This window comes from Anser brachyrhynchus (genome assembly GCF_964034855.1).
Source record: "Anser brachyrhynchus genome assembly, chromosome: 1".
In the NCBI taxonomy this organism is placed as follows: Eukaryota; Metazoa; Chordata; class Aves; order Anseriformes; family Anatidae; genus Anser; species Anser brachyrhynchus.
In genome coordinates, this window is record NC_137694.1 from 25,085,645 (window position 1) to 25,112,243 (window position 26,599).

General features: G+C 37.0%; 1 protein-coding gene across 4 annotated transcripts in view; it reads right to left on the reverse strand.

Annotated features, from left to right (window-relative positions):
* The window catches only part of CPED1 (cadherin like and PC-esterase domain containing 1), a 150,447-nt gene that overhangs the window by 6,477 nt on the left and 117,371 nt on the right, over nt 1-26,599 (reverse strand). For all 4 annotated transcript variants that reach the window (XM_080590755.1, XM_080590754.1, XM_080590753.1 and 1 more), the window contains 6 exons: nt 21,866-21,983; nt 14,884-15,020; nt 5,678-5,898; nt 5,315-5,416; nt 5,013-5,100; nt 2,588-2,734 (listed from right to left, as the gene is read on the reverse strand). In XM_080590755.1, coding sequence (XP_080446881.1) covers nt 2,588-2,734; nt 5,013-5,100; nt 5,315-5,416; nt 5,678-5,898; nt 14,884-15,020; nt 21,866-21,983 — 813 coding nt within the window. The remainder of the gene's footprint in view (nt 1-2,587; nt 2,735-5,012; nt 5,101-5,314; nt 5,417-5,677; nt 5,899-14,883; nt 15,021-21,865; nt 21,984-26,599) is intronic.

The window sequence follows — 26,599 nt, forward strand, 5'->3', positions numbered from 1 at the left end:
CCACTGAATTTCCGTTTGTTTGGTTTAAACTACTAGGTTTAATTAGCCACAGTGTATTTTGTTTTCCAGTATATACTGTGGTTGTCTGATGAAGGAAACCTTATTATCAGATCTTTGCATCTTGTGGAACTTTAAGGAAAGTATATCGTAGCTGTTCTGACATTTCTTCACGGCAAAAATTAGTACTTCTACCTTGTTCCAGGTGTCATGGCCCAAGTTTGTAGCCACGAAGGTCTACAGAGATTCTGTGCTAACCCTGTGCACATCCAAGTCCCTGGAACAGGTTTAGCCAAGAGTAAGTCTTACAGAAAAATAGGCATGACTTGGCAAAATAAGCAAAGGGGTTTTTATTGTGTTCTTGAGAAATTCAGAAAATTTTTGTAGTCTTTCTCATTTGAGGTAATTTGTTTAGACAGAAAACAAATTCCTAAAGTCATGCTGTAAATGTGTTATCATTTCACCTGTGTGATTGATAGTCTTTTAAATTGTTTATAAATTTTTGATGGCTCTAATAAAAAAAAAAAAAAAACTAGGATTTTCTGCATAAGAAATGGTGGAGTTCTGTCTCTTAAGCAGTACTTCAGATTGCTGGTGTCATTTTTCTAGTCACTAAGCAAACTCCTGATATTTCTTCCAACTAGTAGTTTGTTACTGACTCAAAGCCCCTTTGAAATACCATTAACTCTTTAACTCTTTAACTTCATTAACTTCATTAACTCTTGGTTTCAAGGAGATATCCTTCATTGCATTCTTTTTTTTTTTTTTCTTCCAGTTTTAACTTTTCAGAAACAATTTCTTTTCATTCTATATTTTTATTCTATTCTGTGGAGGAACTTGTACCTGCCATGTCTCTTTTGATCATGTAGAGGAAATGTGTTCTCCTTGAAAAACATGACAGTTCAAGTTTTATGGTCCTAAACAGATTTTAATAGAATAATTTGTGCTAGTTTCCTAGGTTTTTGGTAGACAACCTGGATTCAATTCATAAGAATAAGGATAAGTAATATCATCACAAACAATTCCTTACTGTGCTAAACATGATTTTGTCTGTAGAGATTCCAGAAGGCTTATATGAGCTTAGATCCAGCAATGAACTGAAGCAAGGTGTTACTGATGATCTCTGAGTGTGTGACTCCAGTTCTCATTGAAGGGTTATTTTTTACCATAAATAAATATATTTTTTAAGTAAGCACCTAGAAAGGTGTGTCCCCTTTATTCCTCAAAGCTTTTCCTGGTTCACAAAGAGTGTAATGTAATATTCTTCAGAGCAATAAATTAAATGCTCAGATTCTCAACAGACTGACTGGTCATTCACAACAGAAAACCAGTAACTGGAGGTTTAAACCAACTGCTTGGTGCCATGGGTACTAGGAAGGTCTTGGCTGAAAGCCACAGGAATATTCTGATGACCTTGTTGACGCTTCATAACTACCACATACAGAATTACTGTTGCTAGCCCTACAGCAGAAGACACCTGCTTATTTGACTAATCAGAAATTATACTATTTGTTTTCATTCAGGGATGTCTGTGCTAGACCAGAGATGCAGTGTCTCATTTGTTACATGTAAGGTATGAAAAGTCCAAAACCAAAACAGCCCCCTCTTTTCCTGACAGAGAAGAGCACTCTCTGTAAAAAGACATATCACATACTCAAAAGACATCTCAAAGGAAGACAGAAAAACTTGAAATATCTTGTTTTTCAGACTTTACTTCCACTGATTTGGCAGCCTCTAGGCTGATATTGTGCCTACATAATAATGAGTTTGTTTATTCATTTCTGATCTAAACCATGGACTCCTGTCATTTGTAATAAGTTGTGAAGACTCCTAGCCAGAACTTGAAACAAACAGAATAAGAATACATTCTCAATAGCCATATATATATATTTTACCATGTTCCTGTTTTGCTTACTCCAGCAATTATAAAATAGAAGACAATCTTGACAGATATCAGACAAAAAAGAAATCAGAACTACATGTGTGAATGACAACAAGTAATTTACCACTTATGCTCGTCCGTCACTATAGTCTGTATAGTCTGTCGCTATATGTATAGTCTTGTATAGTCTGTATATGTATAGTCTGTCACCATAATTATACCAGATAATTCTTTCTTGGACATATGAGAATACAGAAATAAGACTGGTCTTTCAATTTTAAGCTCCATTTTAAATGTATCTATGATTTGATGGGAGTCTGCCAACCAGTTCAGTTAGGAGGGCTTAGAACAAAAACCTGTGAGACTGAGCTATTATAAAAGGACAGACTGAGTACATGCAGAAGTGGTAGGGATATATAATGGATATCAAATCATGTAAGAACCTGGCAAGTGTAAAATATCCTTTCACAAAAGTTACCTTTCCAGAAGAGCACACTTGTTTTTATTTCAAGGAGATGCCATTACACCAGCTTAGCCTGTCCTTGGGCAGTGAGGGACAGATGCCACCATATATGTATAGCAGCCTCCACAACTTTTGTTCAGGATTATCTGAGTAGCAATAGTGAACCTACCTGCATACTTTTTTGCTTCTAAGCACCTGGCAATTAAAATCTCTTTTAAATACCTGAAAAAGATACAAAAACTTACCTCATGGAAATGGCAGCCACACTTCCCCCGCAGGAATTCTTTGTAACGTCCCATTGTGATGACAAAGGTGTCAACAACTTCATAGCCATAATTTTTTGCTGTATCCAGGATAACCAAATTTTCATTCCACAAATTTTGCACTTCTGCCTGTGTTCCAGATAAAATATTGCAACGTTTTGTCAAAAGTACTGTTTAAAGGTTATTTTATTCTCCCATTGAAATAAATAGCAAAACTTAATTTTAAATAGGATAATCATGTTATATTCTAGATGTGAATTACTACAAACACACTCTCGAAAAACACCTACTGCTCCAAGACTTTTGTAGATTTTTGCAGAAATTGTTTAGAACAGGTTTTGCAGAACAGAAAAAGTCATAAGAAAATCAACAAATTTTTCCCTAATTACACACACACACAAAAAAATCAGGTTGATTTCAAGATGATCTAAACTAAAAATCAAATTAGCAGTAACTGTAATTATTTTTCTGTAGTTGCACAGCTTCCTAAATGGGAATATTTCAATGCTGTTTAAAATGTACTTACTGGAAAACTTTTTAATATATACTCAGCTAATAAAAGGTATAAATAAAGAAAAAAAATGTATTATAAAGATGTCTGTGTAACAAATGGCTAAATTGTTCCTGTAAAGGGAAAATTCAGCTTCAAATCAAAGCCACTGAGACTATTCCTTAAAAAGGAGTATAAGGCCATGGGTGTCTTAGACACAGTCATAGTGAAGAAGAGATTATTTCTCAAGATATTGCAGGAAGGCCAAAAATAGAAAAAAAGGTTAGCCATAAATTTGCCAAGGCAGCAAATTTGGCACTGCAAACAGAAGGGCTTTGAGGTTAGATGGTGTAATCCAGAAGTCCAGAGAACCCAAACTGCAGGTGCAATTTGGGTTATGGTTCAGATATGAAAAGGAAAAGAGTGAGAGTTGCATATTGTAGTTGATTTGTGAAGTTTTATGGAATTTACTGGATGAGAAACAGATAAAAGTAATCCTGAGAAGCCTTTCATATTCTTCTATCCTTGCTTCACCTACCTGAGATCAAAGTTCTACTTCCTCCTAGGACTGAACTCTGCTGAAATTTATGGGAGGAGCTTATGACCACTTTTCTTCCTATTGATTCCAACCACTTCCCCAATGTACCCTAACTTGGTCATGGGTATAAAGTAAGAAAATGGTTGAAATCAATAGGAGGAATTTGAGTAAACACTATTGGCAGATAGAACTAATCTAGAAAGAGGGAATGGGCAAAATCTGGCAAGGCAGTCTCTACAGCAAAAATCACACACTGAATAAAGCAGTCTGTTATCACTGCAAGAAGAGGTGAATGCCAGTCCTCAGTGTGATAGGACTGCTGTACATAAGCTATGAAAGCTTAGAAAGGGTGTTGTGCAATGCTGGTAGGCACCATTACTCTTTTCTACTGTCCAGTGCTTCCCAGACTTGTCTCTTCCACACATTTTAAATAGAATCATAGAATCAGAATATCCTGAGTTAGAAGGGACCCATAAGGATCATCAAGTCCAACTCCTGGCACCGCACAGGTCTACCCAAACGTTTAGACCATGTGACTAAGTGCACAGTCCAATCGCTTCTTAAATTCAGACAGGCTTGGTGCAGTGACTACGTCCCTGGGGAGCCTGTTCCAGTGTGCAACCACCCTCTCAGTAAAGAACCTCTTCCTGATGTCCAGCCTAAACTTCCCCTGCCTCAGCTTAACACCATTCCCGCGGGTCCTATCACTGGTGATAACAGAGAATAGGGCACCTGCCTCTCCACTACCCCTCGCGAGGAAGTTGTATGAGTTCTCTATCCTATCAACCAAGTTGTAAATAAAAATACTGAAGTGAATGAGTTACACAGGACATTGAAATGAGACCATCTGCTACTCTGAGAGGTCTTGGACATGATTTGAATTCACTGTATCACCCACTTAACATACAAGTAACAGGCTAGATTCACTGGTGTGTTCCAGCTGCTTTGTAATGTTCTGGCTTCGTAAGTTGGTTAAGACATTTATGGAGAGCTAGAACACTGAGTCTGATCCGGCAATGATCATAGAAGAAGCCTGGGGAGCGCCTGTGCTCGACAAGGTAGAAAGAGCTATGTGCCTAGCCCTAACTCAATTTCTCAAATTTGGCAGCAGACTTAATGGAGGTTGTTCTAGTTCTTGGGACAGCTGACTGAGCACAGTGTCTCAAATGACTCTGATTGCGGTGGAATCCATGAAATAAGGCTAATTGGTTTGAATCCACATCAGCAAGCCATACTAGCAAATGCAAACATTCTTTCTTTGATCCACTGTAAGCTTGCTCAGCAGAGGAGGTAACATTTTTGACCAGACAGAAAAAAATGTTTTCTGAAATGACAAGTCTTCTGTGAAAATGCACTCACTCTAAATATACTTAGCTTACCTGTGATAAAGAATGTATTCCATCCACCGGGAGGTGAAATCCCATCCCTATAGATTTGATAATTACCAGGATATTTGATAGATTTTCCCTGTTTGGCAAATTAAATGAATTAAAAAAAAAAAACAAACAGGACACACATTTTACTTAACAGACACATCAAAAAACGTTTTTTTTTTTCAAAGTCATTTAAGTGCACACCCATGAGAAAAAAAATGAAATGTTTGCATTTAAAAATTCTGGTCATTACCATAATTCATTTTATCAAGAATTGACTTGGAATAACACTAAGTGCATAACATTACCTGTTCAACACCTTTTGGATAATTTGCAGGTGATTGGAATTAAGCCACTGAACGCCACCTACAATTAATACCGTCTGGTCTGTGTTCTCTAGGGGACGTGATCTGAAATCCAGAAACAAAAAACAACACATGTTGCCTTAAAACAGATGGCAAACATTTTAACTGCATTGCATTGCATTTCAGTGAACTGTATCTGGCACCCTGATCAGAGGCCTGATGTCATTTTCTACTATTTTTCAACCACACAATACGGTCTGCACACGTTGTGTTTAATTGTTTGGTTACTTTAATTGCAAGATCTGTTAAACACATTTGTGAAGAGAATAAAACACAAGCAAGCCAGAAATGGAGTTCATACAGTACCTCTGTAGAAGTTGTTCTAGTGCTTTTTCAAAAGTTGGTCTCTGTTTTGCAGTCATCCAAAACTGCGGATAGTAGGAGTAACTGATAAACGTTTTCCCCTCATTGATATTATGATAACATTTAACATCATGAGTCTTTTGCCATTCCTGAAGAGTCTCATTCACTCTTTCTATTAGATAGTACATCATCCCTCTGTTAGTTGAGTCACCTATAAAAAGAATCTTCAAATGGAAAAAAAGATATGACTTAGACACTCCAAAACACTTAGACACTTAAACTTATACACTCCAAAAAATAAAAGGAAAGAAAAGAATACAGCTAGGCTGGAGGTTTTAAACCCTTTTCATAGCAGGCAAGATATCTCTCTGTGAGCTGCCAGTTCTCCAGGTGTGACAGCTCAGTACTAAAATTCTCCTTTAGTAACATATTTGTGATCTGATTAACAAAAAGATTTTCAAAGACAAAATCTGTCTCAAAGACAAAAAGTGCAAGTTACAGATGGCTATAGTTACACAGTTACTGCTATTTTCTTTAGCTTAAGCTTATACTTATTTCCAATTACTAGTATAGTGCCTCTCTTGACTGCTTGCAGTTTCCTGCTTTAGTTCCCCCAGTTTTTCATGTGGTTTGCTCCTACACAGCATGTCCTGCTAAACTTCTGTCTTCCATAAATGTGATTCATTTGAATTTACACCAAAGTAACACACATCAATGAGTGCAGCTGCTGCCTTATTTGTAAAGAGATGTTTTTTGTTGTTTTTTTGTTTGTTTGTTTTTTTCCTGTCATTTCAGAGAAAATAAAAAAGAGGGTTATTGTGGTGACAAAGAATCTTAATACAGTCCTGGGATGTATGTGACATGACCATCAGGAAGCATTGTGTCCTGAAGAGAGTTGGAAGAGACTTCAGGTTGAGCGATGTGTCAGCAGTCTGACTCTGAGCTTGCAACTGAATAAAGAAGTCAGATTTAGTTAGGGTTGCTTCTACTCACTCTGTTGAATCCCCTGACAAGTCAACAAATCAAGCATCTCTGTATGTGGAGACCACAGAACTTAAGGGTTCTTTTGTTTGTTTGTTTGTTTTTAATGTAATTGCCCCATCTTTAGTGGATAGGACTAACATTTCCTCCTGCTGAAGAGAATGTGTAAGCAAATGCAAATGTTGAAAGGTGAAAAGGAACGTGTAAGCAAAGACAAATGTCCAAAGGAGAAAAGAACACAGGTTCAGTGCAGTTTTCTGATGAAACTGTATGTGTAATCCGTTGATACCACCATCACATCAACCATAAATGCACACAGAAAAGCATAAATGTAAAATGGGGAGTCAGAAACCCTACAGAGCCATGACACAGTAACAACCCTGCTTTCTGTGCAGCAGGATGCCTCTTATCCTACCTCCTCTGGCACTAGTTATCATCCTGTAAATTGGAGTCTTGTTATTTGTTTTTTAAATTTAATTTGTATTTTGATGTTTTACAACTTCCACCTTGACTATTTGGTTATGCAAATAAAATTCAGACTGCACAATATTACATATTTAAGAACATGTTTGCAAAGCTTGTCTTGGAGACTTTATGTGGTGAAAGCATCAGGGACTTCTCTCATCTAATACATCTCTATTTATCTATCCTCTTCAGGAATGTCACAGTTTTAGTGACTAGTTCCAGTTTCCACTATGAGCCTTTTGTGAGTAAAAATGAGCCACAGCAGTGTACCAAAGAAAGTTCCCATAGTATAGAAGCTATTTTAGATGAACCGTGATCTGGTGGCAGGGCCAGCAATGCACATGGCAATGACCTGACCATCCCATGCCCTCTCCATTGTGGGCAGCAGAGAATCATTATGTGTGGTAGCAAATACATTGAAACGAGCACTGAACACACAGGGGCTCTTTAACCTTCTGTTCTAGACCTCTCAAAGCTGCTTCACAGCACACATTTTTAAACAGCTGCTGTTCGTGCTTGGACAGCACAAGCACTTCTCTCACACGCAAGGGGATTTCCGACTCTTTTCATATTGTGCCACAAGAAACCTCTTTAAACCAAGCATAACATGACTCAGAAGTCAAGGATCCTTGGTAATGGAAGGATTGGTTGGATGCTCTCTCTCTTTCTCTCTCTGACAAACACAAACATGCACGCCATTATTTACAATTTGGAAGACAGTCTGCACTTATGATATGACCTAATTCCAAAGTAGGCTAACTTGAGGTTTTAAACAAGAATTCTTTTAACTTGCAAAATGTCTTAATCTCTTCAATCTGTCTATATCCACATCTCTTTAATCTCCATTTCATGAGTCCATCACCGTAGTACATAGATGTATATCTACTTAAAGAGTAGTTCTCAGATATTAGTAGACAAGGTTATCATTAACTTGCTGTGTGGGTGAGAACATTTCTATAAAGACATAGAACACCATTAGAAGAATAAAAAACAAACTCTACCAGATTACACACTGTAGTTGGTAGAACATGTCAGATTGTTTCTCTTCTGCTATTCTATCTACAAATGATACCGTGTTGGTATCACTAATTGCAAAGGAGCACATTCAGCTATAAATTACATTGATTTGAAAAATGCGTCTTTTTGCTTACTCTTCATTGTACTGTGACTAAGATGCTGATAGATAGATATTTTTCCTTCTAGCTGTATTTGATCTAATCTCATCTACCACAGAATTCAAATAGCAGAACAAGACAATTCCTCTCCTCCACCCACCTTCCCCTCCTCCCCCACAAATAAAAAGAAGAGAAGAACCACAGCCAAGGCCAACACTGTATATTCTCTAATAATGTAAGTGTCAAGTGTCATTCTAAATATTTTCAGTCTCAAACATTGCAGACCATCAAAGACTCATCAGACTCTTTCCTATTTTTTTCCTGATGTCAAAAACAGAGCAAAACACTTGCTCTCACACACACTCAATTTACTCTATTAAATATTTTAGCATTGTAGAGCTTTTCACATTCTACACCTACACATACAAGCAGTTGGTCCATGCATGAATTTTCAAGTTTGCTCTGGGGTGCTCAGCTGGTGAATTCTGCAGGAGGAAGGGCACTTTGCCTTTGGACTTTTGAAAATCAGTACCAGGAAAGACAGGCAAGGTAAGATCAGTTCTTATAGTGACCGTTCTAGCAGATATTTAGTCAGAATTCAGAACTGGGCACTGTGTCCTGTTAGTACCCTGATGTACTTCAAATTATTAACACGAGACTCATGAAAATGTACAAAGCCCACCCCTGAAAGAGAAAGTTTTGAGTCTTAAAACATCTCCATTTTCACTCTTAAGTGAGCTTGTGAGGATATAAAGCGGGTCAGGGAATGGATTCGATCAGACAGCTAATCCTATTGAGTGTGTGGGTGTCCATGTGGGAATGTATATTTATTCCTAGGAGAAGGTGTGGCTGAACAGGATGTCAGGAATTAGAGAGATGGCAACATCGCATTGGTGAGGAATATGGGTTACTCTGGCGAAATTAACCTAAATACTCAGAAACAGGTCTGCTAAGAGAATGGTTAAGACTTGATGTAAGAGGAGAAGAGAGAAATTAGTCAAGGCAGACCTATGTTTGTACAGAAAGACAGATAAAAAGTGTAGGTTTTCCTCAAATATGTCAATCAATTATAACAACCATATTAGCTTTCACTCAAGAAACCTTTGACTGGTCAAGTAGGTACAAGCCATACCAGTACAGTATCACTGTAATTGTTCAAGTCTGTCTAACTCCAGCCACTTCTTTCAAAGTGAAATCATGGCATTGCTGAAAAACATATAATAAAATTGTCACTGCAGTATGTGAAATCTATGGTTCCTGCCCTCCAGCCCTGACAGAGAGCTCTGAAGTCTGTCTGTAATCTTCACTGTACATATCAGCAGTCACACCCTGGAGACTGTGTGTACTGGGATTTTGAAGGGGATGCTCTCCCATAAATGCAGCAGAGAAGATCTCATATAGAATGATAGTTGTGCATTCCTTGTAATCCAATGCATTCCAGGCTGCTGGATGCATAGCACATCATCAGCAAACCTGCGCACACTGAGCATCCATTCATTGAGGCCTTCTCTGTATCCAACAATCTGGTTCTAACAGTTGTTCCAACCATCTGTAAATCCTGGAAAAAAAAATACTCCTTTTCTTCTGCCTAAAAAAAAAAAAATATCCATGGGGAAGAACAGGACATTTGTAGGTTATCCTACCTGCAAAACCACTTTTCAAACTGCCCTTGCACAAAACTGACAGAACACATTTTGTCATGGTATGCAGACCATCAGAAAGCATCTTTTAAAGCACCCACCCTTTGCAGATCAGCTTCAGTATCAGCAAATGCTTGGACAACCCAGAGGCTAAAGTCAGTGGTGTACAGCCCCTGGAATAAAACTTATGTCTTTGAAATAACCCAGGAGCTTTGATGAATTACAATAATCATTAAATGTAATTGAATGTGTGGTAGCTATGGCAACAGTTGATTCTTTATAGTTGCATGAGCTTACCATAACTGTGCATGCCATGTACTCTTTGAACCAGTGGCTCTGTGGATATTTAGCTCCATGACAATAAGGAGCCAAAAGATGGTTCAGGTGTGCAGAATATGCTGTAACTCATTTACATCACAGGCTGGCACAAGGCTCAGTCGTGCACTGTTCAGGTCAATGGGGGATTTGTCTGCAGAATGACTAAAGGATCAGGCAAACATAGGGCTATAATTTTACCAGATGGAGAACAATACTTTCACACAGACAGATGTTTTCAGTGTCTTCTGTTGCAAATGTTTTGTGTGAAAAAAAAAATAAAAAATAAAAAAATAAATCCATTATAGCTTACAGGCCTTAAAAGATTGTGTAAGCATAGTGGAATCCACTTCTTAACCAGACCTATCATTATAAATTAACCACGCTTAGGAAATTCAAACACCTGTAAGTCCAAAACAGTACTTAACTCCAAAATATTATTAAGAAATTATAAGCTAAAATTCTTGTTTTAACAGCTGAATTTTAAGTACTTCAGCAAATATTACCTTTTCATATTTCCTGTTCTTAATTACACATGATTCAATGGTACTTTGTTATAAGACTAAACTCTGAGCAATATTTCTCAATGATAAACAAAATACATATCCCTCCCTGTTACTGAGGGCAGCTTTCTATGTACTGCTAATTGGATAAATAATTACCTGTTAGAACCCCTTTTCCTTTACCTATTTATAAAAGTTCTTGTACAAAAATCAAAGCTTCATGTCTTCACAGGATTGCATAAATCTTACAGCAGAAGCTTGTTAACCACACTTACAGAGGATTTTGTTGAGCCGATATAATACAGATATTTTTATTATGATTGCCTATTTCTTTCATTCAATTAGAGCATACATGTGGAGTTCCCTGTGAACAACATAACCTGCATCTCACTACACTTACAAAGAGTTTAAAATAGTGAACAAGGGCTACAGATACCAAGAGTGGACTGAATGAAAATCTACTCAGCCAGAACCACTTTAGACTCAACACTTCAGAATTTTCCTGTTTACTGTGTTTGAAATGTAAACATATGACTGACTAGTCTTGCTAACACATCATAAAGAAAAATAAGGCTTCTTACAAACTGTTTTTGTGAATGTGTATCCTTTCTCATGTCTCCAACAATCTGAGTGTTATCGTTTCACTACAGGTGGTCTTAGGTTTTACGAAACAGAAACAACTTAGCTCTAGCACAGTTTTATATACACACAAATTAAAATAGTAATTAACAGTGATGTGAAACCAATTTGAAGTCATAGCTAGGGTAAATGAATTTCTGTTACAGAGAAAGGAGATGAAAATTTTAGAGATAAGCTCTGAAGTACAAATCAATTTTAATATAAGACATGAAAGCAGCTTGAAGTTAGAAAACAAAATTATGAAACATGTTTTGGTAGGTTTTTGTATGAAGAAAATAGGAAAGAAGTGCTGTTTGTATGTCCATAAATATCTTTTGGAAACATTGATAAATGCATAAATAAATTAAAGAGTAAGAGACATATCATCACTGCATTTTACTGTTGTTCTATGAAACATTGGAAAAAAAAGAATAATTGCACTTAAACATACAGTTGATCTCACACGTGCTGCATCCACAGAGAGACCATTAGCATTCACTCTCCTTATTATTTTATCAGTTGATGCACATCCAGACCAGAGACACATCACGGTAGTGGTAAACATGTTGCATTCTTCCTTTCCCATGCATTAGAGCTGAAGAGCAACATACATATTTTTTTTCTTTTTGCATGTTTTTTTTTTTTCAACTACAAGTGGAGCATAAGAAAACAACCTGCAGTTGTCATAGTTGGAATTTGACAGCAGCATAGAGATTAACACCTACTTTTTAAAGAAAAGACATAATCACAGACACTTATGCTATCTATCATGCCTTATTGTGATATTTTTGCAATAAGAAGCAAAGCCTACCAGGTCAGAATCTTGAAACCAAACCATGCATTTTTTTCAGGACAAAAGTCAGAGACTTCAGCCTACTGAATCACAAATGTCAGTAATTGCTTTACCTTCAGTTCCTGATCAAAGCTTGCATGAGTCTGAACTGTATATGAAGGGTATTTAAGAAACAAATTCAGTCACAGAGGCATGATAGTATTTTTTACGGAAGTCGTGACATCATTTAACCCAATGATATTACTGATATATGTCTCTCTGCCTTCCAAATGAAGATTTGGTAATTAAGTGGGCTGTATGGAAACTTCATTGCCTTAATTTGGAATAAACTTTGAGCAAGAACTGAGATATTGTGTGGTTTGAACTTAAGAAAATAGGGCTGAGTTGGGAGAACTCACTGTTACTTCCATTTCTGATGGAGCAATTTTACCTCTGATATAGCAAAATGTAGATTTTGCAGAGACCAATGTTACACAAGCTGAATACTTCAGGTATGATGGCATACTACAAAACCCCAGAACAGAGGGTTACAATAGCTAGCTGAGCACATTTTGAGAAGTGGACACATGAATGAATTCTGTTATTCTCACCTAGCTTCAGCAAAGGCGAAGTATAAATCAAGCAAACACTAAATCATCTCAGTATCCTCATTGGTTGGTGATTTTGTGCTTATGTTTTGCCCCTATGATCTTTCTACTGTCTGCTTACATTTCGTGTTAAACACTTCTACTTATATTACTAAGCAAACCATATCATTAGTTTGGGTAGAATTCAGAGATATTTGTAGTGCTTAAAGCTGAGGTATATAATGGTTTTGAAACTAATAACACAAATTAGGGAATATAACTATTTATGGATGGTTACCAAAAATCTCTTGGGTATTAAAAATGTATTCATTCACAAGAATTTATATCTTACTGTCTACTCAATAGAACACTTATAAAAGATCAGGATTTCTTAAACATATATAACAGCAATAAATACAACCAACAAACATAAGTCTCTTTCAGTGAACACCTGAAAAAAAAAAATTACTTTTCCTGTTAAATTACTCAGACTGTGTAAAGTAACCCCTAAAGTTTCCCCTAATCAGACAGAATCAGGACCTTATCACCCAAGCTGAGGACCAGTTCTACTCCTCTGACTTATGCATGTAGAAAGTTTCTCTGACTTCTTAAGTTCTACTGACATGAGGAAGTTGGTCCAGGCTCTACATTTATTTATTTGGTGAAAGGAGCACAAATGTTATTTGAAAATGCTAGACAAAATTAATACTACCGCAGTGTGACAACAGAAATAACATTAGAGGGAAAACATAGGAGAGATATAACAAAAGGGGAAAATGTGTTAGAATGATGACTTTAAACGAATATACCAGTTAAATGGACATCTGTGAAAAGGTAACAGGAGTGATTCAGCAGCTTTCTACAGACCGGTGAAGGTTATCAGACAATGATGGAAGATATTTTACAAAAGATGCAGAACGGGAAACAAGTGCAATTAGTTTTACAGAGATTTTTCTCATGCTGTTAATGTACTTCACATGGGATAAGGCTATTGTCTCATACTGGAGTAGATGAAAGTCATAACATAGCGGATTTTGAATTAAGATTGGTTTTAATATACCTTTAACAAATGTTGTCCTGTTTTTGACACTGATGAATATGAGTAGTTGGATTGAGGAGGTGGGAATAGCAGCATAACCCTCTCACACTACACTGGCAAAACACTTCCATATTGGTATGCTGTTCTTCTGCTATCCTGACCAAAAAGTGTTCACTTATTGAAGCAGCCCAATGGAAATTAATGTCAATGGAAATAAAAGACTAAAGTTAGCAAATTCTTCTTTCTTTTTTTTTTTTTTTTTCCTGTGGTCAATGCAGAAGTGCTTATTTTGTTAATAAGGAGCAAATCAAGATTATTCTCTGTCATATAAACCTATGGTTTTGTTTTTTTGTTTGTTTGTTTCTGAGAAAAGTATGGTAGGGGAGACCCAAAGCTCTATAGTAATGGAGAAAACCACAGGCAGAAATAAAGCAAAATGACAATGAAGAATGCTGTGCAAGACAATAAATGACTAGAAAAGGAGAAAATGTTAATCAGAAGACTATTATTTTTGTATTTTTTCCATATAGAAATGGTCTCGGATTCTATCAAAATGTCATTATTAGTTACTATTTTGTTACCTAGACAATAAACTATAAAAATCTTTATAACAATTAATTACTTACTTTCTGGATACTTGTATCCTCAGTAATGTACCTGAGCCTCAGATCAGAGCTCTCTTTCAACAGTTTTACAGTCATAACATGCCTATTAAGGCACCCTTGTATTTCCAAGCAATCACCTTAGAAGCTTCACTATAAGAAAAGAATGTGCAAGAAGACTTGGTAAGATTAGTGTGCACAAGCAATGCCATGCATTAGGTATGCAGCAGAAGAAACCGAACTTACACATAAAGTGCGAGACAAACTGTATCAATGCAAATCCCTTCTCCGCTGACAGTGCTTACATACTCACTGCAGGTCTTGTTGATAACCATGTACACCGTAGGTCCTGACACTCCACTGGTGTGACCTAAGGTTTGTGTGAAATGGCAGCATACAACTGTGACTGCATAGGAGGCTAAATTATTGATAGCAGTTTTTGTTTCCATCTGATTTTTTTCCCATTATAATAAAAGGGAATTTTCTAAAACTATAAAATTGCTTTTAAGACCTCAGAACACTAAATATCTAAGTAAATAATAACAAATTATAGTGCAAAATCTGTTACTTACCCTTCTGCCCTCCACACAGCGCTGGAGTTCAGGCTTAGCTAGCACAGAGTGTTGGCAGTTGTGGGGCTGCCATGTTATTGCTCTCCAGTCACAGGTTCTGTTGTCAGAGCAGCTGAGGCAAGGTACAATCCACTGCCCTGGAAAACAGCAACGGGGCGTCAGCATCTCCTCTGTATTTTTGTGAGCAGCCTTACTGTGAAGCAAGTGATATGTTCTCGAGCATGTTCTTTGTCATGGGAGTTTTCCCTAAATTAAATCCCTCTCAACCCTTTGAAGAGACTATTTTCTTTTTCTGCATTCCTTTGCATTTAGCAAGCATGGGAGGTTTTGCTTTCTCCAAAAGAGTTGTGAATGCCCAAATTTGACAGTAGTGTGTGAGTTTATTTCTCAATTCACTTTGCCTTTCTCACATCAGCTTGTCCTTTCCCAACAGAAGGGATAAAGGCAAAGGGGTGAGGAGGCAGAATGGGAAAAGGATGTATTAATGGTTCAGAAGCATCCAAAGACAAGATTCATTCTCATCTATCAAGATTCATCCTTATTCTGATCTAAAAATTGTCTGGTTGATCAAAGCAAGACTTTGAGAGCCACTGGATAGAAAAATGAAGCAAGCGAGAGGATGGCTTTCCCTCAGCAGTGCACATTTCTTCAATTTGGGAGAATTCAGACAACCATACTGGACTATACATATATGCATGTCAGGTGGTTGAAGTTAGTGAGATGAATAATACATGTGCCTGATCCCTATTTTCAAAAAAATAAAAAAAATAAAAAAAATTTGCAGTTCAGGACTATAAAGTGGGATTATCCGAACTCAGTGGGTTTGAGGCATCTGTTAGGTAAGGATGACTGGTTTAGTTATTTTGGTTCTCTAAAGCTGTTTAATTCCAAAATCCTACTGGAAATCAGAGGGATTCTGTGTGTCTAGGACTGTGTGTGTCTATGTAGTCATGCCAGCAAAATCTGCTTTTTCCTCAGATTAAAGGAGTTACACAAGAAAAAGCAGACGCCCCCAGATCCTTGTGTCAGTGCTATCAAGCCTTGTTAGCACACGTTGGTTTCTCCTTGCAGACCAGGAAATGGCTCCACCAGCAAATAAATGTCTGCAGAGCAGACCTGCAGCCTCTCCTACCAGACAGAAGCGCAGCAGCCAGCCTGGTGCGCTTCTCAGACTTTGATATATTGTTACAGCACAAGAAGCCACAGCACAAAACAAGGCTGCTATTTATCAACGTTTATCAGACCAGGGACAGAGTGGGTGGCTGAGCGAAGCAACCCTGCAAAGCCCCAGTGGCCTTGGAGGAGCCGGCTGCTACCTCAGGAACGAGGAGGTTTCCAGGGAGGCAGCCTGTGCTTGAACTGGAGGAAAGTCCTAAGCAAATGCTTTGGTCAGTGGCAGATAAAAGTCCTCCCAAAGAAAACTGCCAAGAATTGTTTGTATGAGAACATGAAGTGGCACCTCTGACGGCAGAATGCCTCCCACAGTGCTGCGACCGTGCAGCTCTGGCTGCTGAGCAGCCTGCCCTGCTGCAGCTGCTTCTGCTCCATGCCAGAAGCACCCCATGTCAGCTGTACTTGCAGGTGACGTGAAGAAATGATGGCAGGCTGCAGATGAACGAAAGTTGAGACGCTGATGTTATTGCACTGTGCATCAGCGTGTCTAACCTAGCTCCTAAAGGCCACCGTTGGGCAAGCGGCCTGTTTCAGCGCAGCGTGAAGAAAGGCAGGAGGGACCTGCTCTCCTCAGCAGGTCTGGTCTCCTGAGCAGACCATGGTGCCAGGGCATGAGCAGGGAGGTGGAGCTGCTCAGTGCTCCTCACACAGAGTAGCTTCAGAAAACACGTTCCTTGTGTCCTAATCACCAAGCTGTTTGTCCTTCTAGCTAACCTACTACCGCTTAAAGTTCAAAATCCTTTAGGACAGAACAGTAGTATAGTTGCAACTTTGTAATTTATTTGGGAGAAGAGAGGCCTGACCTTTGGTTATTGGGCGAGACCTTACATAGAGTTTTTATCCAGGGATTAAAGTGATTTTTTACCTAAAGCTACACAGTGACTACCCAAGTTTTGGAGCAGGACGTGCTCTTCCACCACCGAGGCCAGGCATGCTTTGGCACTCCAAGATTTCTGTGGCCAGTGGTGGATCATGTTCCCTCAGTGCTCCCTCTGTGCCCCATCTGCAATCTGTGGCTAAGTGGTCATTCCAAGCTTCACTGCGCTCAAGTGAATGGACTGAAAAGTGCCAGGACTCAGATAACACAGTAATAGGTGCCATGTAAATACCTTGCATTGCTTTCTGCTTTCTGAGTATAGACAGAATGGGTAGTTGGTTTGAGGTTTGGACTCAGAGACTACCACTGCTGTACAGTTCTTCAGAAACAATCTGAAAGTTGTTTTGGGCAGTGATTTATATCTAAAAAATATATGAAAACTGGGCAGTTTTTTTTCTGACATTGCAATTTTTCTTTCAAATCAAATACATAAAAGTTCTGGCAATGGCTACAACATCTGAGATCCCTCATTTTATGGAACATTCTGCTTTACTTCATATATATTTATGAGCTGATCTGGTTTTAGGTAATAAACTAGAAAAGTGGAACTATATAAAATGAATATTAAGGATCCGAAATGTCTGAACACTAAAAGTTTAAACTTTGGCAATTAAAAGTGATAAGCACCTTTTGAAAATCTTTAAAATAGTTAGATTCATATTCAATAGCTCTCTAAATGTATTGAGAAAAAAATAAATATAAATTTTTTGGCATATTCTAAAGATGAGTGGCAAAAAAAAAGAGAACAATAGAGAACATGACAAACCTATGTTTATAGGAAGCACTGACATTTAATGCTCACAAAATGGATGCAGTTGCTATATTTACATAGATTTTTAAAATTATTCAAATGTATGCATTTTAAATCTAGTTGTTATGAACTTTTCCTATTGTACCTTCACAGCACTTAGTAGCTGCATTCCTAACCTTCACAAATAAAATTTCATTAAAAGATAAAATGAATCTTTTATATAAAAATGGATGACAACAGTAAAAAAATCACAAACAATATTAGGTTGGAAATTAAACTTATTTTCTATTGTAATTTTAAGTTTTTTTTTTTTTTAATTTATTTATTTCCACTTCTGTGAGGTAGTGGCACACAATGTAACTTTCACTATAATTTAAATGAGTCTGTGTTTTGTGCAGTTTCAGCTGAGAGTTAGCATTGCTTCTGTCAGGCAAAGGCAAGTTTACCTAGCATTCACTGAAGGAGAGAACAAGAGTAAGCTGCTGTGAGTTTAAGTTTATTCCCAAACTGAAGCTGCTAAAAACAAAGTTTCATGAAAGCCTTTAAGTAACAGGTTGCCACAGAAATAGTGAAGGTAAACTGGATTTTTGGCTCATTAAAGAGGCTTATCATAAATCTTCTGCTTAGGATAGGAGATTAAACATTGCCTGTACTCCCATAAACAGCTCTCTTTAACTGGTATGAAAACTAAATACCCTTTTAAAAAATTCATCAGAAGTGTTTACCTGTATTTAAAAAGCACACAAATGTTAGCCTAAAGTCACAAAGTTTTAACCAGTAAAGGCTATACTCTTAATTTGATCATTTTTTCTTCTGGACAGGGTTTTCAGACTCTTATTTTTATTCAGCCTTTACCATTGGCATAGCCACAAATACATATATTTTACATTCAAGATCAAAAGCAATGTTTTTATATAGTGCAAACAATTATCCACAGGGAAAAAAAAAAGTCTAATCTGAAAACTCAAATCTGAATTTAAATATTTAACTAAACTGAAGCTAAAAGTAGTTTGTTGATTTATTCTCCTAATATCCAACCTAAAAAACAAAAAACAAACAAACAAAAAAACAACAGAACTCCTCCTTTCCATGCATGTCCAAACCAATGTACATTTCACTAAAATTGTTGCCAAAATTTACTTTCAATAAAGGGAAACCATTGACCATTTCTGACCAAAGTGGGAACCTAAGTTGAGGTCAATCAATTGGCTGTAATGGGTTTCGCATTACTCTCTCCACATACTTATTACTGATAATGTATTCCCTGCCACACCAACAAGTTTTGTATCAGCTGAATACCTGCACAACAATTACTTTTATTGCTTCATGTGCTTTATGTCCCATGTCTTTCATGTTATTATTGTTGCGCCTTGATGGCAGGACAAATTCATAAACCTATTAAAGATGGAGAAGCATGGAAAAGTCATGCAGCTCATAGTTATTTGAATACTTCATGGAAGTGACTTCTAATGCTGACTGAAGAAGCCTTTTTCTGAGCATAAACAGAAAGTATGAGCTCTTACTTGTCTGACACAATACTATTTTAAATATTTGGGTGTGTTTCCATGGGGACAGAGATTTAATGGTGTATTTATCAGTTTCTTTTTTTTTTTTTTTTTTTTTTATATCCAAGATGTAGCATAGACCACAGATCTCAACTGTGTCTGTGTGTCTGTGGAAAGCTATTCAAAATAGTAACTTTTTGCATCTAAGAAGAAAATTTTAGAAATCATGGTAGCAGTAAAAGAAGCAATGAAAACAACAACGCCCCACAGCACTTTTAAAATGTGCTCACATAGAAATGCATAAGATTGTGGGTGTCTGCAAATTTCCACAAAAATTTCCACCAAATTTCCGCAGAGTGCAATAGCTTAATTCACCTGCAGGACTTCAGAACAACTTGGGGTTCTCATGGTCATTACATGATTGCCTCTCTCTCTGAGTAGCCAAACACATGGTTGCTGCTTGCTGTCTTCTTTGTCATTAATAATACTATAGCAATACTGAACAGAGGGCTGTTTTTTCTATGACAGCCTGGTTAAAAAGCCATTGAATCAAAGGGGATTTTCTAAAGGAAAAAGGATTTTTGTTGCTATAAATATCATAATTTCCTTCTGTGGTCCCAACAAGATGTAAAGACAGAAACTTCCCCTGTTCAATATTCGTCACATATATCAATAAAAGAGAAAGAAATGGGTAAATCAAGTGCATATTTAGTAAGATGCTGAGCTTCCTCCAGAGAACTGTGTCATGAAGCATAGTAGGATGGGAGTAGTCAGTTCCACCTTTGGTTAGACCCTCTGCTACTGCCTCTATACTGTATCACAGGAGTAGAAATGAGGCATGAAATCCTGGTGACACTCCTAAGCTTTACCATCAACTTCAGAGAAATTAAGGTTTCATCTTTACCTCTGCTTCCTTGCCTCAGCCTCTGCCCATGTCTGCATCAACATGACAAGCTTTGGCCAGCACAGATACATTTTGTTTCAATAGTACCTCAAGTATTCCTGTATAACTAAGCCATTCCCTAGCATAAGAAGAACCTATGATGCTACCTTACTTCTGCAGAAGTTTTGAGTTCTCTTCTTAGAGGAAACAGGGCATGGCTTGGCTTCTCTGAAAATTTAAGTTATTTAAATAAAAGAGACGTTGTAGCTTTAGCTGGGAATTTGCAATTACTCCCATATGTGTTAGGAAAATGTTCACTGTCTAGGATAGTCTAGGACTAGGATATTGTTTTATTGTTAAAATTTTTTAATGATTTTGCACACAAAGCCATTTGTTTGGCTCCAGTTCCAAAACTCCAGTTCCAGTTTGAAACTGTGACATACATTAAACTATACAGCCACTTGTTGCTGGATACTGCACGTCAGTTCTAGGCTCATTAGACACCTCTTGGCAATCTTTCACTTCATAAGCCAAAATGATTCTTCCCTTTTTTATAGACTTGTCCTTTGAGACTACATTTCCTGAAGTAGTTTCCATTTTAAATCTATATGTTATTCGCAATAAGCTTGTAAATATATGTTATATTCAGCTCTCCTTAGCTAGATATGGTATTCAGAAGAAGCACATTATATTTAAAGAGAAGGAGATTGTCTGCCCCAGAAGGACTCTTCTGTCAATTTGGTTTGGGCTTTCTAGTCAGGAAGTTTACATCCTCATGTAATAGCATAGGCTATTTTGTGCTTCTTTATGATTCACAACTTGTGTGATTAAAACATGCTGTCAGGTACAGCAGTGTCTCCTTTGTGTGTTCCCTTCATTTAACACTGCAAAACAAAAATAGGTCCCTATGTTTCATACCAAGTGAAACATTCAGGCAATTCAAGCATTCCTGTTACTTTGTATTAATTATTCCTTGAGTTTGTGCAAGTTCATTGCTGTGAGAAGCTGCTCCTATCTACAGGAAGATAAAAAAACACATTTTTGGTAGTAGACCATACAGGAGTTTGGTTTTATTTTTCATCCGTCTAATAAAGAATTGAACAAAATTACTAACTAACGCAGAAGCAACTTAAGCCACGCATAGGACTGCAAACAAAAGTAGTCCTGTGGATTACTCATATTTGTTAAGGTACACGTGCATAAATCTTCACACAGATGTGACCTAAAGATGAATACCTGCAATTCTACCTATCTTTCTTGATCATACTTGTTGATATATAATCATTACTTAAAAAAAAAAGACAGTTCAACCACACTGTTTTGTCCATCTCGTTATTTCAGATATTTACATGTAAAAACAAACACTTTATTGTTTGCTTAATTTGAAATTGTAATTTTTTTTTGCTTCCAATAGAGAAGTAGAAATATAAAATTGAAATGAGTCAAATTGTATTCTTTTCAATTTTATTATTATTATTATTAATATTATTATTATTATTAATAATAATAATAATAATAATAATTTAGACAGTCCCTTTCATTATTTTAATGAACTTTACAGGCTAACTGACAATAACACATGAAGTGATGGATCACTGATAATGAATTTGTTGAACTAAAAATTGTCAAACTAATTAATCTGATTTTATAAATCTGTAACTCTTACAAGTGATTAGTTATATCTATTGTTAGGTTAGTGCATGTGCATAGAGAAGAGGAAACATTTTTTTTCTAGTTTCGTTTTGGTGAAGTGTGTGAGCTAGTTTTCAGAAGAGAGAAGATTAAGTACAAACCTTTTGTGTCTCCAGCTTCACAGGTCTTAAGCATCGTCTGTGAAATTCTGGAGAGGTATTCATGAGACAGAGGCTGCAAGCCACAGGACTCCTCTGGATGGATTTGAGAACCACAGTCCTGAATTAAAATGAAAGGAGTGAAAATTACAGCACTGCACCTAGATACATGTGGATACATGACTTTGAAATCCTCTTCAATGACACATAAGGAAAAACATTATTTGGAGTTGGTTCTACAATTTATTCATACTTAGCTCTTCAATATTTTCTTAATATGAAATTTAAAATCATTTTTTTTTCTGTTCAAGCAATGGTTTTGCAAAAAATTATCCCAATCTACAGTCAATGTACATAACGCTACATTTGCTAAGATAAAAAGAAAATTTGTTAAGGCAAACACTTATAACATTCAAGTAATGTTATTTTGTCGCTGTTTATCATGAAATCTCTACTTGTTTGCTCATAGCAATTTTGTATGCATATCTACAGTACTAGGGAACATAGTTCTGTCATGAAATGCCTCAAATTAGCTTGAGAACGTACAGGTGCATAAAGAAAGAAAAATTCATATAAAGAGAAAGAAAAAAAATTCAAGGGGAAAACATTTGAGCTAACAGAGGCATTACAAAAACTAACTAGAGGTGAAGGAGGAAAGGATTTAATATAACTATACACATAATCTAACGGTCTTCACGTGAGATGTATTCTGTAGTAAACTTCAGACACTATCATAAGGGTAAAATATATAATGGACATTATTTTTTAAAATATACACCTTTTAATTAATTTTCTTCGTAGAAAAGAATTTGGCCATTTTCATGTTCTAGTTAGAATTCACTAAGACCCACAATTAACACCGAAATATTTTGTCTTTGTTTATGCTTGCATGCAAGAATATGGACTGGTTATTGAATCAACCCCTAATGCAATGGCATACACTGGAACCACACCTCATAAAAAGCTTAGTTTCTCACAGTTTGATCATTTCTGTTAAATTTTATAGACATTAGCAGAAATGTAAAGTAAAAAATAATTAATGTCAGGTGTCTAAAACTTAGCAGTAACAATCTGAAATATCAATCAATCAATCAATCTGAAAACATTTGTAAATCTGAAAATGGAGAGTATTATTGGATTTTAGAAAACTTGAATATTGTTCTATTTGGAAGGTATATGAAGGTTCCAGCAGCTCCCAAAAATTTCAGAGGAAATACTAAGGTTAACAGTGATTCTTGACCATATGTTTTAGCACTTGCAGGTTCTTACATTTTAAGTAGTATCTTGTATTAACATTGTGTCTTACAGCCATAATATTCAAGCATCCACTGACATGATATACATTACACCACAGCATTTGTGATATGAGGCAATTTATTTTTTGGTAACTCTAAACAGGTACAGTATGTATGGCTGTACAAATTGCTTGTTATAACTTTGCTTTATTGTTTCTGAAGAGAAATAGCATTGCAATTTTCAATGTCTACTTTAGGACAAAATGGATCACATCTTTAAAGTGCTTTTCTCCCTCGCCTGTAAAATGAGTCTTAGAATGATTCAGAAGCACATGTCTACCTTAGTTCAGTTGAATTTCACTTCAAATTACTTTGTAAAAAGTAAATCCATACAGCATTGCCAGTTGCCAGTTGTTTCATCAGAAGATGGGAGCTTTCTGGGGTCAGTATTAGATTCAGGAAGAATGTTAACTATTTTCTATTTCATTGTTTTACCTTCACTTCTATATTGTTACAAACTCACCAGAACACAATGAATGTTTTCTATTTTTATTTTTATTTTCATCAAAACTGAAAAGCTATAAAAAAAAAAAAAAGAGAGAGAGACATAATAGTGGAAAAGATCATTTTATGACAAAGGAGAAAATATGAAAATTAAACCATGGAAATACTACTTAATGTGTTTTTGTTTTTAAATACTCTATGAAAAATACAGATGGTGCCCTTTCTGGATAAACTGAATATTAGTAATAGTAACATTCAATAATTCTTTTTTTTTTTTTTTTTTTTAAGAATTGCATATGCTTAGCACTTCTAATTAGTTACAAACAAACTACACAGAATCACAGAATCACAGAATCGTCTAGGTTGGAAGAGACCTCCAAGATCACCTAGTCCAACCTCTGTCCTAACACTAACAAGTCCTACACTAAACCATATCACTAAGGGCTACATCTAAACGTCTTTTAAAGATCTCCAGGGATGGTGACTCAACCACCTCCCTGGGCAGCCCATTCCAATGCCTAACAACCCTTTCAGTAAAGAAGTTCTTCCTAACATCCAACCTAAACCTCCCCTGGCGCAACTTTAGCCCATTCCCCCTTGTCCTGTCACCAGGCACTTGGGAGAATAGACCAACCCCCACCTCTCTACAGCTTCCTTTAAGGTACCTACAGAGAGCGATGAGGTCTCCCCTGAGCCTCCTCTTCTCCATGCTAAACAACCCCAGCTCCCTCAGCCGCTCCTCATAAGACTTGTTCTCCAGACCCCTCACCAGCTTCATTGCCCTTCTCTGGACTCTCTCGAGCACCTCCATGTCCTTCTTGTAGCGAGGGGCCCAAAACTGAACACAGTACTCGAGGTGCGGCCTCACCAGAGCCGTGTACAGGGAGACAATCACCTCCCTAGACCTGCTGGCCACACTGCTTCTTATGCAAGCCAGGATGCTGTTGGCCTTCTTGGCCACCTGAGCACACTGCTGGCTCATATTCAGCCGACTATCAACCAGTACTCCCAGGTCCTTCTCGGCCAGGCAGCTTTCCAACCACTCATCTCCCAGCCTGTAGCTCTGCTTGGGGTTGTTGCGCCCCAGGTGCAGGACCCGGCACTTGGCCTTGTTGAACTTCATACAGTTGGCCTCAGCCCATCGGTCCAGCCTATCCAGATCCTCCTGCAGAGCCTTCCTACCCTCGAACAGATCGACACACGCACCTAACTTGGTGTCATCTGCAAACTTACTGAGGGTGCACTCGATGGAAACACAGATGGAAATACACTTTTACTGTACTGTGTTAATTTCAAGAAAGAGTATTCTTGAAACTGAAACAAAGAATAAAATGCAATTTCTCCAAAAATAAAAAATGATTTCATCAGTCTTTTCTTTATTGGAGTATGATGAGTTCTATATTTATTTTCCACAATGATATTAAAATTAATTAGGAAACTGTCATGAACTATCATTCACTATTTCCATTAAATGCTACATCTAGGATGCTATGCCTAAATTGAACCAATGAGCAAATAACAATTGTGTCCTCCTATTGTCAAGGCGAAATCTGACAGTAGGATTTGTGCCACTGATATTGGTGGAGATATGAATCTGTCCTGGAATTTAATAAATATGGGGCTGTCTTGATTAGCTTATTGAAAAATAAAGTGAAATAATTATCTCATACTTAACCTGATTTCAATTCATTACATGGTTAAAAAAAAAAAAAAGTTAAAAAATCTTCCTGTTGACTTCGAAAGTCTTAGGTCATCTTTGTGCATCTCTGTGCAAGGTCAGAGAAACAGCAGATATATGTGGGTTCTTTTGTCCAGTTGTCCTGTTCTCTGCTCTATAATAATGCTCTATTACTGGGGAAAGCTGTTATGACAAAATGGATGGCACAGTATCTTCTAGCATTAAACTGTGATGTTGTCTTGGAGCCTCTAGGTCTGGACACATGGTGCAGCTATTTGACAGTATTACTTCAACTAACATTAACACCAGAAAGCTCTTACCTTGCAGTAAAACAATTTACACAGGACTTCACAAGAAAGCCTGAAATTCCTGAATGAGCTGCTATTGCTCTCAACATAGTGCAATAAAATAACTTAACAGGGATTTTCTTGTTCATACGTCTGCACAGGGTATGTGTTTAAACAAACAAAAACTGATTCTAATTGAGTTCCTCAGACAATATCATGAACAGAAGATTCATATGGCTGGTTTGTTACTGAATAATTACAATCAGTTTGCAAGTCACATTAAGTCATTGATTCCATTTGGTTTGGTGTGTTTTCAAATTACAAAAGACGTGAGTCCTAAATTTGCAGAGTTTAAGCTTGCAGAGTTTTTTTGGTTTGTTTTCTTCAGGTGCTGCAGTGATGTGACATCCTTCTTGCCTTGCCCAAAGATTAAACTTCTTGTGATCTTACGTATGTTTACAATCAATCACTCATGGCAAAGATGAGAGCCAGACATGTAAACTTAAATGATAGCTCTTGCTCAGTGCCTATTCTCCCTGCAAACCTTCATTTTTGAAAAGCAGACATAAAAGGCCCCATGAAATGTCTGGACTAAAATCAACAGAAAAGTTCCCCTGCACTAAGTACTTCAGTGCACAGCTAGATCTGACTCTTCGTGAGACTGGTTTGGTATTTTATTAGTAGAGTTTCTTTTATCTTTTCAGAAGATTTGCTGGAAACTAACAAATAAAATAAGAACAAAGCTTTCCTATGTACATCTAGAGACCTTTCAGTCAATATCAGTTGAGAGGGAACATTTTTGGAAGAAAGAATTGCTTCTCTTCAGAACACACTCTGATTGATGGGAATGGTGGGCTCAGCACTTTGAAAAACTGGTCTGTTCTGCTCAAGTAATCATGTCTGAGACTGCACCCACCCAAAGCACTGAACACCAAATCTACTAATAAAGAATCAGTATATCAGAATGTTTTAAACTAAACAATAAGAGAAATCTAACTGAGCTTGCAGGACTTCATTTTAGCATTGCATACAA